Here is a 12,292-nt window from a genome sequence, read left to right as displayed (position 1 = left end):
AACCGATTACTTTTAATCCTCAAAACCCAACACACTTGTTTAGCTTTATTAGCTGATCCATTTGTGATCAATGTTTAATTGTCATTAGCTCTAATTATCTTCACACTTCAATGCTACTGAGCTATCCTAGTCTGTCCAAATTAGCCTTAGTACTACTAAAAACGTTTGGAAATATTTTATTGGGATGGTTTTTTTTCTAATGTTTTTTTATATTAGATCCTTGCCTATATATATTTTTGTATTTATTGATGAATTTTTTTTATTTTACATAAAATAATCCCATATATATATTTTTTAAAAATCACATCTAAAATATTTTTTTGAAACCTATTTCTTTAAACCATAATCCATATTATCATAATGCTTAAACACAGAATTACACAAATTCCAGGTCTGGTATGAAAACTGTGGGCTTGGACATTAATGCCCAATTGACCAGTAACTAGAGCATTTGTGTGTACTTTTGTGCCTGTAAAAGCCCCACCATACAACATCGATCCATAAAAAGATGGGTTGTTTAAGTCATTGATGCTCGAAATGTTCGGTTGCAGGGCTCAACATGCCCCACATTTCCAGCACAGTAAACAATGACATAGCACCCACCATGGCTGATCTAGCCAGCCACCCCAGTTGCTGCTGTAGCACCCTCTGTGAGTATATGGCAAGTCTCCTATATATGCATGGCCCATTCATATTGTCTTTCTGTTCTTTCCTTGTTTCCCTCAAAAAACAATGAAGAAGATCAGTTTGATACTACGTAAATGCAAGAGTCTGTCGAGGCAACTAGGGAGATCTTCATCTTACAGTGGCCCAAGGTCCAAATCTACCAGAGAAGATTTATGGGGTCATCATGATCATAAGCAAGAAGATGAAAACCATGCGACTATATTTGTTGGAAGCACAAGGAAGAGGTATGTCATCAGCTCCAAGTATTTGAGCCATCCTTTAGTGAATGCTCTCATCGAGAAGTCAAAGCAAAAGCCGGGAGAGGATAGCATTTTGGTGGTGAGATGCGAGGTTGTCTTTTTTGACCACCTTTTATGGATGCTTGAAAATGCAGATCCAAGTGTTAATTTTGGTTCTTTGGAAGAACTAGCTGATCTCTACATGTTCTAGAATCAATGGAGCTCGATCTCTCCAAGCATGCATCAGTCAAGGACTTGGTAAATCGATCTTCATGTAAGCAGGTGGTGCCAGCATGATCTTATTAGTTCGAAGTGGGATTATAATGCTCTGGAGTAATATTGCTCGTAATGCTCTAATTACCATTCTTAATTGTTGGATTAGTGTATGGTAAACACCATGATCTAATGTTTAATCATGGTGATTCTTTGTTGTTTTCATTTCATTATTCTTGATCCTTCGTATAAATAAAAACCCTCAAAGGTTGTTTTTTTCCCTGTTCGGTAAAAAATTATATTTCAGTCCTGCGATTCAATAATAACACTGTTCAGTTTCATGGTAGAAGTAATTAAGAAGTGATTGAATATTTCTCGTTAATTTTTTAAAATCGTTTAGAAAAGAATTTAATCTCAATTAACGTGTAAATTAATGAAAAAACCTTCATCAACGAGTAAAAAAATATAATTATAATATCAGAACAAACATTTATATATAAAAAAAAAGGCAAGGAAGAAGATCAATGAGCAAATACTAGCTACCACCATCATTGCTTAATTCCTAGCTTCTTGATGATTATGATTACAACATTATAACCTACGATCATCACTCCACTCCATTGTGGAAACTATTGAGATCTTACCATATCTTGATATGGCACCAACAAGATCTTGAAACACCACCAACCAGCCTTGAAGATAGCCATAATAAAAACACTTGGAAGGAGATGAAAGTACCTTTCCGCTGGTAGAATCAGAGTCTTTGTATAGTATAATTTTTTGTTTAGAAAGGAAAATGATCGCATCAACACACTAACTAATTATTTATATGGTGTTTACAAGGAGCTTTCTGGGCTCTTAAAAAAGGCAAAAAGCTGCCCTGAAAAGGCTTGGATGTAGATAGGGAGGATACCGGATTTGGAATCATAGTAAGTAACTTGCGGTGGTATGGTTCTGAAATCTGGCTTGTGATTAGACTTGAAAAATAGCTTACGTATCTGCATTATTGAGTCAGCTTGCATGTCACTGGATTAAATTAGGTTTCATATCTAAAATAATGTTTTTTTTTAAAAAAATATTTATTTTGATTTGGTTGGGTTTAGATCAGAGTAGATTGGTGGCGCGCGCGATGCTGCGAGTAGGATAATTTTTTTTAAATCAAAAAAAAATAGAAGATGATTGTGCTCTTAAAGAAGTGAGAAAAATTCGATAATCGAGTTAAATTTTGATTAATTTGATAATACGATAAAAATAAAGCAACAACAACAAGAAATAAATGAAAAAAAATTGTTATGGGAAAAGCTTGGTTAACACGTGAAATTCATGATCTGGACATGAGATATATCAAGATTGTGTGTTTATTATGTGTTATAAATCATGAGGTTATGATAATTCAATCGAAAAAGAAATTGATTATAAATAAAAATAAAATTGCAACAATTAAGATACAAATATAAATCAAGATATTTAATAGCTTGACATGAGTCATTTATCCAGTTGTGTTTAATGAATTTGTTTATTAAAACCAATTTGTAATAAAAATTAACAAACACATAAAATTTATTTTATAAAATAAAAATAAATTTAATTTATAAGAAATATATATAAAAAATTACATATGAATCATACCAACCTCATAAAAAATTAAAGACAACCAATATAGTTAAAAAATATTAATTACAAAAAAAAAAGTACTAGAAAAAGAAAAGCCCAGGCGTGCGGGCCTTGAAGTCTAGGCCCGTGCACCTAGGCCTGCTTTGTTATTTTTTTTGTTGTCCGTCCCCTTATTTTTTTTGAAAATAAAGAATATGCAGAGGACACGTCATCTGCTATGGTAGACTATGTATGGTCTGCCAACTCAGATTTTTGCCATCATTGTTATAGTTAGGAAATCAGACCTACAAGGTTTTTAACCTAATAAACCCATTTTCAACCACAAAACACCATACAAACATCAAGAAACTAACCTATCAACCCATTAAATCAAAAAAAGGATCCAAACCACTAAATCAAACTGAAAAAAATATTGCATCCTTGAAATAGATTGGGTTTTGTAGGCTACATTGAAGTTTAAAATAACCATCATAAGACTTTTATAACTTAATGGAACTTGTTAACACCAATTTTAACTTTTTTTGGTAGTCGTAATCGTTACCAACAAAGAGTTTTTTCTCTATTCCTTAGAATCTAGCAAATCCTTTCTCTCATCCCATGAAAAAAATTGAAAAATAAAATAAATAAAGTTTGATATCAAAATGTATTTTTTTTAAAATTAAAGGGACCAGTCACCTTATAACAAAAAAAAGTTGGGGACTAAAATGTACCTCACAAATAAATTTGAAAGCGCCATCTATATTACCCGTGTTTCTCACTTAAGTTCTTTATCTTTCAATTCAACTCTCTTTCAAAAAAAAAAACATGAAATTAGATACTAATTTTGGCTCAAAAGAGCTCGATTATACAAAGAAAAACTTCAAGGATCAAATTGAAAATTTTAACAAAAAATCACTATTACAATCCACAATAATTTGTGAGATAATAAACAATAATTTTATGCATTGTAAAAACATTACCTATTTTAGGTTTTGTTAATTTGTATGCTTTAGATTCTTTACTTGGAAAATTAGTGTGTTTTTTTAGTTTTTTCATTGTCTCTCCATTTCACTTCCTCTTAACCGACTCTTTGTTTTCTATTATCTTTTCTCTTTTTGTTTTTTCGGCAATCATTTAAATTTTAAAGAATCATTTATATAACGGACTCTGGATCTCATGGTGGCCGGTGAAAAAAACACTGTCGATGATGGAAAAATAAAAAAGAAGAGGGCTATTGGTGTTGGTTGATTGTTGGACGGCTGAGAGAAAGAGACTAAGGATTTAGAAATTTAAGGATTTCTATTTTATTCTCTATGTGTATGAAAGTGAAACTGAACGCGATGAAATAACGTGATTTTGCTTTTATTCTGTAATAGCAATAGGCCAATAGTTGCTGGACACTTGGAGCTGGAGGAAACAGTAATGACAATTTATGTTCTATGATGAAATCGTTAAATCGGTGGTGAAATCGTGTTTTTACGTATGTGATTTCACTCGATTTTAACGATTTTACCCGATTTTAACTCAATTTTATCAATTTTCAAGTTTTTAGAATGATTTCGCGCACGTTAAGCATGTATTGACTTATAAAATCGTACGATTTTACGAGTTAAATCGCGATTTTAACAACCTTGTTTATATTGATATCCAACTAGAAAAAAATTCCTTTGCTTGCTTTGATTTCTTTAATTATATTTTAACAATAAGAACATAATTTTACTTTTTTTTATTGAATATATATTTTTTTATCTGAATTATGATAGTATGTAATGCAACATTACTTGAAAAAATAGAAGATATATTAAAGTATAATCTGCTTAATTTTAATTTTATGTTCTCCAGATATATAAAATGTTTCTAGTTTTCATAGTTTTGATTATAAATCTTTAACACATACTTTACAATATTTTGAACAATTATATTTTTAAAAATCAACGGGTTAAGAGCTAGGTTTTGACTGGGTCAAATCTATAACTAAAAGATTAATGGGTTAACTTAGGTTTTTGACTAGATTAATTAATCTATTTTCTTTTTTTATTTTTTTTTAAAATATGACTAATCTAAATCCCGAATCAACTAAATTCTAGATTAATCTATCAAACTTGTCCGAGATTTATAACTACTTATATAACTCTATATTTGCAATAACTTGACTTTGATGATTATTGAAATTGATTATAAAACAAACAGCACATTATATATGAAGACGATCAACCTTCAAATGGAAGTGAAATACTTCAAAGCTGAAGCACAATGCTTCCGGACCCTTTAACCTATTCTCTCATACCTGAGAGAAAAAACCCCAGTTGTTCATCCTATATTCATTCTACAGCGTCAGCATGGAGACATCTTCATTACGTAAAGCAATCATCATGGAGATCATTCTCATATCAGCACAAGAGCTCATGTCTATGAGCAACTCATCTTCAACTCCTATGCAAACCTACGTGGTGGCCTACATCAACCCTAAGGAAAAGGTTGTCTCAAGAGTTGACAGAACCGGGAACACAAACCCTACTTGGAATGACAAATTCGTTTTCTCTGTGGACGAAGAATTTGAGCACAGCAGGCCTAATTGTTGCTTGGTTTTGGAGATCTATAACGTTAGGAGATTTAGGAACATATCTTGCTTGAAGACTTGTTGAAGAAATTGCACGGCGTTCCTTGTGCAAAATCCACTGGCGAGCGTTATGGAAATTATCAATACCGGTGCAGCAATCTGGAATGGCATGTTTCATGAAGAAATGCCAAGGTAGAATTCTTCCAAAGTTGCAATGGACCATAGAAAGTTGACGGGCAGTGGCTAGAAGCCTAGAAAAGTTTCATTATCCTGGTTTCAAAAACTGTCTTCCTATCCTGATCTAAGAAAGAGTCCCTCTCTTCCTCGTATGCAGGGAAGATGGGAAAGACGGTGGCTGGCCAGCCTTGGAGACCGACGATATCTTGAAGATGAAGGGCGATCTATATCTTGAAGATTAAAGCAATGAAGGTTTCCATAAGGCTCTGTATTCTCTGTTTCTTTTTTGGGTTACATTGTATAATTCTCTTTGAAGATTCATAGGGAAGATTTTTGTGTTTGCATGCTTTTTATTAATTCATATTCTTTACGAATTTACCAGCACATCATCTCCGACACTCGTTTTTGGGTAAATTTACAACAGAAGTTGAAGGGAGGGCATGGCAAAGATGCCAATAACAAGCCAAATGAAACAAATATACCGAAGAATCATATCACAATCTAACACATTTCAAAATTCCCCCATGAAAGGGGGGGAAATAATGGTAACAACATGATGCCCGGAACCAAAAAATGTGGGCTTTTTTGGTTATCTAAGTCACTCATGTACCTTATCATTACCGAATAAAAGAACTGCCCAATAAAAAAAGCATTTCAACAGACAGACACCTTAAGCACTTTTTTCATGTGATTTTGATGCCAGTTTACTCCTTTGTTGATGTTCTGCAACTTTATAATCTACCACTTCTCTGAAGAGGGCCGCGTCAAGCACACAATTCTGACTTCCATAAACTGCTGCTTGGACACTTGCCATCAATTTTGCTATTTCTCTCCCAGAAAATCCCTCTGTTCTTTCTGCTGCTTCCTTTAAGATATCATCGGTCAATCCCTTTATTTCTATCTTCTGCGGTTGTCTTTTGAACAAGTTCTGAAGCCAGCCAGATTTTCTTGATCCAGCCTGAGCTATATACTTGTCCAGATAAAGCTTGAGCAGCTTGAAACGTTCCTCTGTCTGAGGTAAAGGAAATTCCAGGACTTCATCTATACGGTCTGCAACAGCTGAATCAAGATCACCAGGGCGGTTTGTGGCAAGAGCAAGGACTATGTCCTTGGACTGGTCCCCAGTTCGGAAAAGAAGGGCATTAAGTGCACTTCGTTGAGCTTCGCTCATGTAGGTCTTATTCCGCCTGCAATGTTCAGGAAACAAATTGATTTCTCTCAAGTGGGAACCTGGTTCAACTTGTAAAACTGAAAATAAATTTACTAGAACTAAATAACTAGCAGGGTGCAGTAATATTTATGAGCAAATTAAGTCTTGCTTTTCCCCATTTAACATTATTTTATATAGTGCAACATTTTAAAAGCTCACTCAGAATAACACAGGCTGCATTAAAGTAGACTAAAATTCTAAAACTAATACAATTATCTGCCAGTGCATAAATGTTCTCTCCATAAAGAGATACTGTATAAGTACACACCAAACTAAAGGGTATTTTAGTCTATTTTATTTGTTTAATTTTATTTTAGTTCATTTTTCAGACTGAAGAATGGCACCTCAAGCATCTTATATGGCAAGTAACAAAGTATTTTAAACTCCTTGAAATGAAATTCTTTTATCCAAAAGAAAATTGTCACTTACTCGCACAGAAATGCATCTGCTTCATCAATGAATAGCAACAAACCCCTCCGAGACTTCTTGGCCCAGTCAAATAACTGGTGAATCTTTGTGACAGCCTGTGATCCCAGAGGAGCAACATCTCCACCAGTCATCAAGGCATAATCTAAACCCTGCATGTAAATTTGAAGTCAGAAGAAAGAAGAAAAGAAGCAGCAACACATTTTTCAGAAGCTATCTTAATATGATGTGATAACATAGGAAATGCTAACTCTACAAGAGCAATTTGAAGTGTCAATAAATTTACATTTATCAAACTTGGGACTCAAAAGTGCCCAATATCTAATCCCAAATAAAAAATACTAGCTAGCCAGCAGAAAGCAGAAATGGTTATGGCAATTAACATGTGAATTTATGACAAACATTTTGACTTCCATCCCAATGAATCCATGACATGACAAGGTCAGACTACAATCTCTCAATTCATGCTTGCAACTTCAATACTGAACAAAGAAGATTGACATCACATGGCATAATTAATGAATTGAAGACTTCAAAGTAATAATAAAAAAATTTAATTAAGCTTAGAAATCATACAGATTTTTGAGCCAACTCTCTAGCAGCCATTGTTTTCCCTGTTCCTGGAGGACCATAGAAAAGCATGTTTCGAAACGGAGCCTGATGGGATTTTGTATTGGCAGTTGCATTAGCCAGCTGTTCAATTCGTTTCTGAAGAGAAGGATGTAAAATCACATCACCAAATCCATTTCCATTTTTAGAAGCTGACCCTTTATTAGCACCATTTGATAAAGTTCTAAAGGAACGGGTAAAAACTCCTGACCAAGGGTATTTGCCCTTGGAGGACTCTCGTATTAGTGATGGTTGTCCTAATATTCTATCCACATAGCTCCAGATCACTCGAGCGCCTTCTCTGCAATTCAAAAATTGGAAGCAAAAGCAAAAACTGTAGAGTTAATTCACACACTCAGGAGACTTGGTGGACACAGTAGAAAATTGACTGCTCACACTTCCACACTAACTGTGCAATAGCAGACCCAGACATAGCCCACGAGACATCATCTAAAGATGTAAACTGATATTCAGCACACTGATCAACCATTTAAGACCTTGACAACTCAAGGCTAAATACATTTTCTCATCTTCTCAAAATAACAACAAACATAGCAAACTCAGAATCTCCAAAGTTTGACTACATATTAATTACAGGAAAAAACCTGCAAAGGTCACTAACAGCATACAAGCCCACCAATCAGCATCTTCAAGCAAGAGTAACTTTTACCTTGTTGTGTAAATCCCCGCTGCAAGAGCTGTGACCCCTCCCACAACAACAACCAGCTTGTTTTGATCGGTTAAAACAGCTCGCAAACCACCTATAAAAGTTAGATACACTCACATATGATGGTATCTTCTTAAGCAACAATCAATGAGCAAATAAAACCAAAACAATGCAATTAAAGCTTTATGTAGAGTACTATTAAAATTAATTAGCAGAACACCAGATTTGATGTAGAGAAATCAGGGACCATCAAACATTCAGTTGATTTGCTGATGGACAGGGTCCCTGAGCTAGGATAGAGAGGTAGGGCCATCAGTTAACCAAGAGAAGTCCAGCCCTTCCTAATAATCATAATCTTTTATAAATGCCACAGCCAAGGCTCTCTTCAAACAAGGCTTTCTCCAAGTTTAAGCTAGTGCATGTGATTGAGTTTATACCTCCAATGTGCTCAAAGGTAGTGTTTATTGCAGCAACCCATTTCTCCATTTCAGCATTTGCACGATCCTTCAGTATTCGCCTATTAACATCTTCAGCTAGCTTTGCTTCATGGGCTCTCCCTTCTGCTTCTGCCATAGCTCTCACTCTAATTGTTTCACGTTCTACCTCAGCCTTTTCCCTCTCTGTTTGTCGCCGCTGTGCTTGAATCTGTTCTTCTGTTGCTCTTCGAGCCTGCTCCAGTCTTATTGATGATTCTTCTTGCAGTTTCACGAGCTCTTGGTTCCTTGCTCTTTGATATTCATTTTCAGCCTGTAATATGAACAAATTAAACTCCTCTCCATGAAATAACTCCTTTCAATCCTAAAATGTTAACAGTACATGCCTGCATCCTCTTCCTAGCCAGCTCATCTTCATAGCGAGCCATCTGGGATTTAGTTTGCGCCTGGTGCTGAGCCAGCTTCTTCTGCTCGTCATATACCACCCTTTGTCTCTCCTGCCAAGCAAATGGAAGAATATTTAAGAAAAATGATGATATGTCAGCAACAAAAAATGTGCCAATCCTCAAAACACATCAAGTCTGCAAAAGCAAAATTCATTCTACAGGAATATAGTAACACAGGTTGTCAACTTCTCATAACAAAAAATCAAAGCCCAATCTCCCACAAGCCATTTGCCACAACTAACAAGTACATTGCTTAAGGTGAATTAATGAGCAGAGAAAAACAAATTACCTGCCTCTATTTTGAAACTTATTTTTCCCCTTAGGAGAGTGGGTGCCTTTCATTCAACAAGAAAGCAAAGGGGCTTAATGGTTGGAAATTTTCTAAGTGCACAAATACCGATTTCAGCTAAAACTTCAAAATTAAACTACAGGAAATTTAAGAAAAACTATGACTCAAATACTAACAGATTTCTAATAAGAAGCTGATCTACAGAAAAATTGTCTTAACCCTAACATAACTGCACAGATAACAATAACAAATAAAACACAGGGAAAACCAATAAAGAACCACAACCATTCCCCAACAGAACTCCGATTCACATCAGTAAAAAACAGAGAAAAATGAAGAAACACATCTAGCACAAGTTCTCAACCTACATCTAATACCTAATAGAGGATAAAATGTTGGCAGTGGAAAGTAGCAATCTGGAAATAGTAGCATAAGATAGATGTTTCACCTCAACAACTAATCCACTGGGTGCTAGTAAAGGGCATTTAAGATCACATAGCAATTTCTGCAAGCCACCGACTGAAGAACATTTTATGTGATCCACACTAAAGGAAGACCTGATATGCCTAAATAAGAAAACTTGGTCACAAAAAAAGAAGAATTGCAACCAAGCAGATTAACTTTAATTTTGTCAGGAAAGCCCCCTCATTTGTATTCCAGGAGCAATAAATGACGTATAGAATTCAATGCCTATCCTAGCAATATGCATTCCTGAGTTCATAACTCCGAGATATGTTGGCAGTTTCCAAAAAAGAAATTGAGGTCAGTCATGTTATTATTTCGAAGACCTACAAAAATAACAGGTGACTCTTAGCCACCACTTGATCAAGTAAAAGGAACCCAACAAGACAACAGCAGAGACTCCAAGATGCATTTTCGCTTCAAGTATCTTTAAGACTTCTTAGCCACCAACCATTTAATGGCTAACAAAGAGGTCTCACAAGTCACAAGCTTGATGGAAATTTTTTTTAAAAAAGAGAGGAACTTATCATAGTGTAACTTACAGTTTCTGCCTGAGCTTGCATTGCCTTATATTCTGCAGCCTTTGCAGCCAATTCTGCCTGTCTCGTTGCTTCTTGTGTCTTTATAGATTCAAAGACCTACACAGACAACAAGCACCACTATTAGCCCATCCATTAACTGAAGAAACCATTCAAATGCACATTCTACATCGATGAATAACCAAAAAATCCTCTCAAAAGTCATTTCGAGCACGCAAATTTCACAACAGCAAAATGAATCCAAAGGCCTGGAAATGGAAAAATAAGAACAATTCAATTCACTCAAGCAATTCCAGAAAACTAACTTAAACTCTAATTTTTTTATACCAATGCAAAAAAAATAAAGACTTTCAAATAATTGAAATTCTCTATCCACTCATCTCCATAACTAGAAATAACAACATAAACTTCAAAGCTAAAATCAAAACTCCACAAAAGCAATCACAAAACCCAACAAAAATATCTAAAAAAATTCTCCCACTTAAAAACCCACCCCCACCAAAAAAACACCCAATAAACAATAAACAAAATCTAATTTAAAAAACCAAGCAAAAACACCACAAACCCATTTTCACAAATTTCCCATAAAACCCACCACCAAAAAAAAAGCCATACTTAAAACAACCTCAGAACCCCACAAAAAACTACTTTCTTTGAAATAAAGTTTCCACCTTTTTAGCATGGGAAGAAGAGGCAATCTCCTTCAGAGCCTTAGCACCTCTCTCTAAAGCCTCAGGATCAAAACCAGACGACGTCGTTCGTGGGTTATCATTCCTAGGAGCTCTAGGACCAGACTCACCACTACCCGCGACCGTTGATGGAGGCAAAGCGGACGGCTGAGATTGGCCAGAAAGAGAAGAAGTTTGAGGAGGGGAAGGAGAAGGATTTGAGGAAGAAAAAGGAGAGAAATTAAAAGGGCCATCAGCAAAAGACACAAGATTTGATTGAGAAAAAGAAATGGAGGCTGCTACTGCTGAGATTAGCCCTCCAATTTCACTTGTTCTTCCCATTTCCTTTTTTGCAAAAAGAAAAGACAGTGTGGAGAGAACCCCTGGGTTTAGGGTTCTTCTGGTGTTGTTATGTCTTGAAGAGCAAGACAGTCGCCATGGAAATTGGAAAGAGAGATGGAGAAGGTTTTAGTAGGGTTTTGGTTTCGGGTCGGGTCGGGTCGGGTCTTTAGTTAAGAGCCGCCAGACTTTCCACTACACTATAGATTTATTTATTTATTTTTGTTTTAATGGTTTAGGTATTTAATTTCTATATTTTGATCAAGTTTTTGGGAAGATGCTTAAGTAAGTGTATTTACAGAAAAAAAAATATTTCTTGTTATTTTCTTAAATCAAATTTAATATATAAAAAACTAGAATCAATTTTATTTTTCAAGTAAATTATTTATATCAAGTCACATTTACAAAGTTTTAAAATCTTAAACTATAAATAATAAATTAGGTTATGATTAATTTGTCGGTTTGGCTATAGAGACCCAACTCAATTTAAATTATGAGTTATTACGATTAATTTATGGATCATTAAGTTAATTATATTTAATGACTTTTTTAAAACAGATTTTTTAAAAAAATTTCATGGAATTAATTAGATTAAGTTTTATTAAATTATGAGTTAATATTATCTAAATTGAAACATTTAAAATAATTTTAAATGAAACACAATTCAAATTAAATTTTAAATTGTTAAATTAACAAATTGACAATAATATTAAGTAGGGTTTAATAACTGTACTATTTAATGTTATTTCTTTTTT

At 34.5% G+C, this 12,292-nt stretch overlaps 2 protein-coding genes across 2 annotated transcripts; one reads left to right on the top strand and one right to left on the bottom strand.

Annotated features, from left to right (window-relative positions):
- The first annotated feature begins 693 nt into the window (after window positions 1–693).
- Window positions 694–1,398, top strand: LOC133680939 (auxin-responsive protein SAUR78). Its single transcript, XM_062103989.1, has one exon. It carries the CDS (start codon window positions 733–735, stop codon window positions 1,114–1,116), a length of 384 nt encoding a protein of 127 aa, XP_061959973.1. The 5' UTR covers window positions 694–732; the 3' UTR covers window positions 1,117–1,398.
- A 4,477-nt stretch (window positions 1,399–5,875) lies between these two features.
- LOC133700107 (uncharacterized) lies at window positions 5,876–11,691 on the bottom strand. Its single transcript, XM_062123691.1, has 8 exons — window positions 11,202–11,691; window positions 10,534–10,629; window positions 9,181–9,291; window positions 8,798–9,107; window positions 8,364–8,454; window positions 7,661–7,994; window positions 7,088–7,236; window positions 5,876–6,635 (listed from the first exon to the last, which is right to left on the bottom strand). The coding sequence occupies exons 1-8, from the start codon at window positions 11,538–11,540 to the stop codon at window positions 6,119–6,121; spliced, it is 1,947 nt and encodes a 648-aa protein (XP_061979675.1). The 5' UTR covers window positions 11,541–11,691; the 3' UTR covers window positions 5,876–6,118.
- Between the last annotated feature and the right edge of the window lie 601 nt (window positions 11,692–12,292).

Source organism: Populus nigra, chromosome 1 (assembly GCF_951802175.1).
Source record: "Populus nigra chromosome 1, ddPopNigr1.1, whole genome shotgun sequence".
In the NCBI taxonomy this organism is placed as follows: Eukaryota; Viridiplantae; Streptophyta; class Magnoliopsida; order Malpighiales; family Salicaceae; genus Populus; species Populus nigra.
The sequence above is the reverse complement of the archived record's forward strand: the minus strand, read 5'-3'. Positions and strand labels throughout refer to the sequence as shown.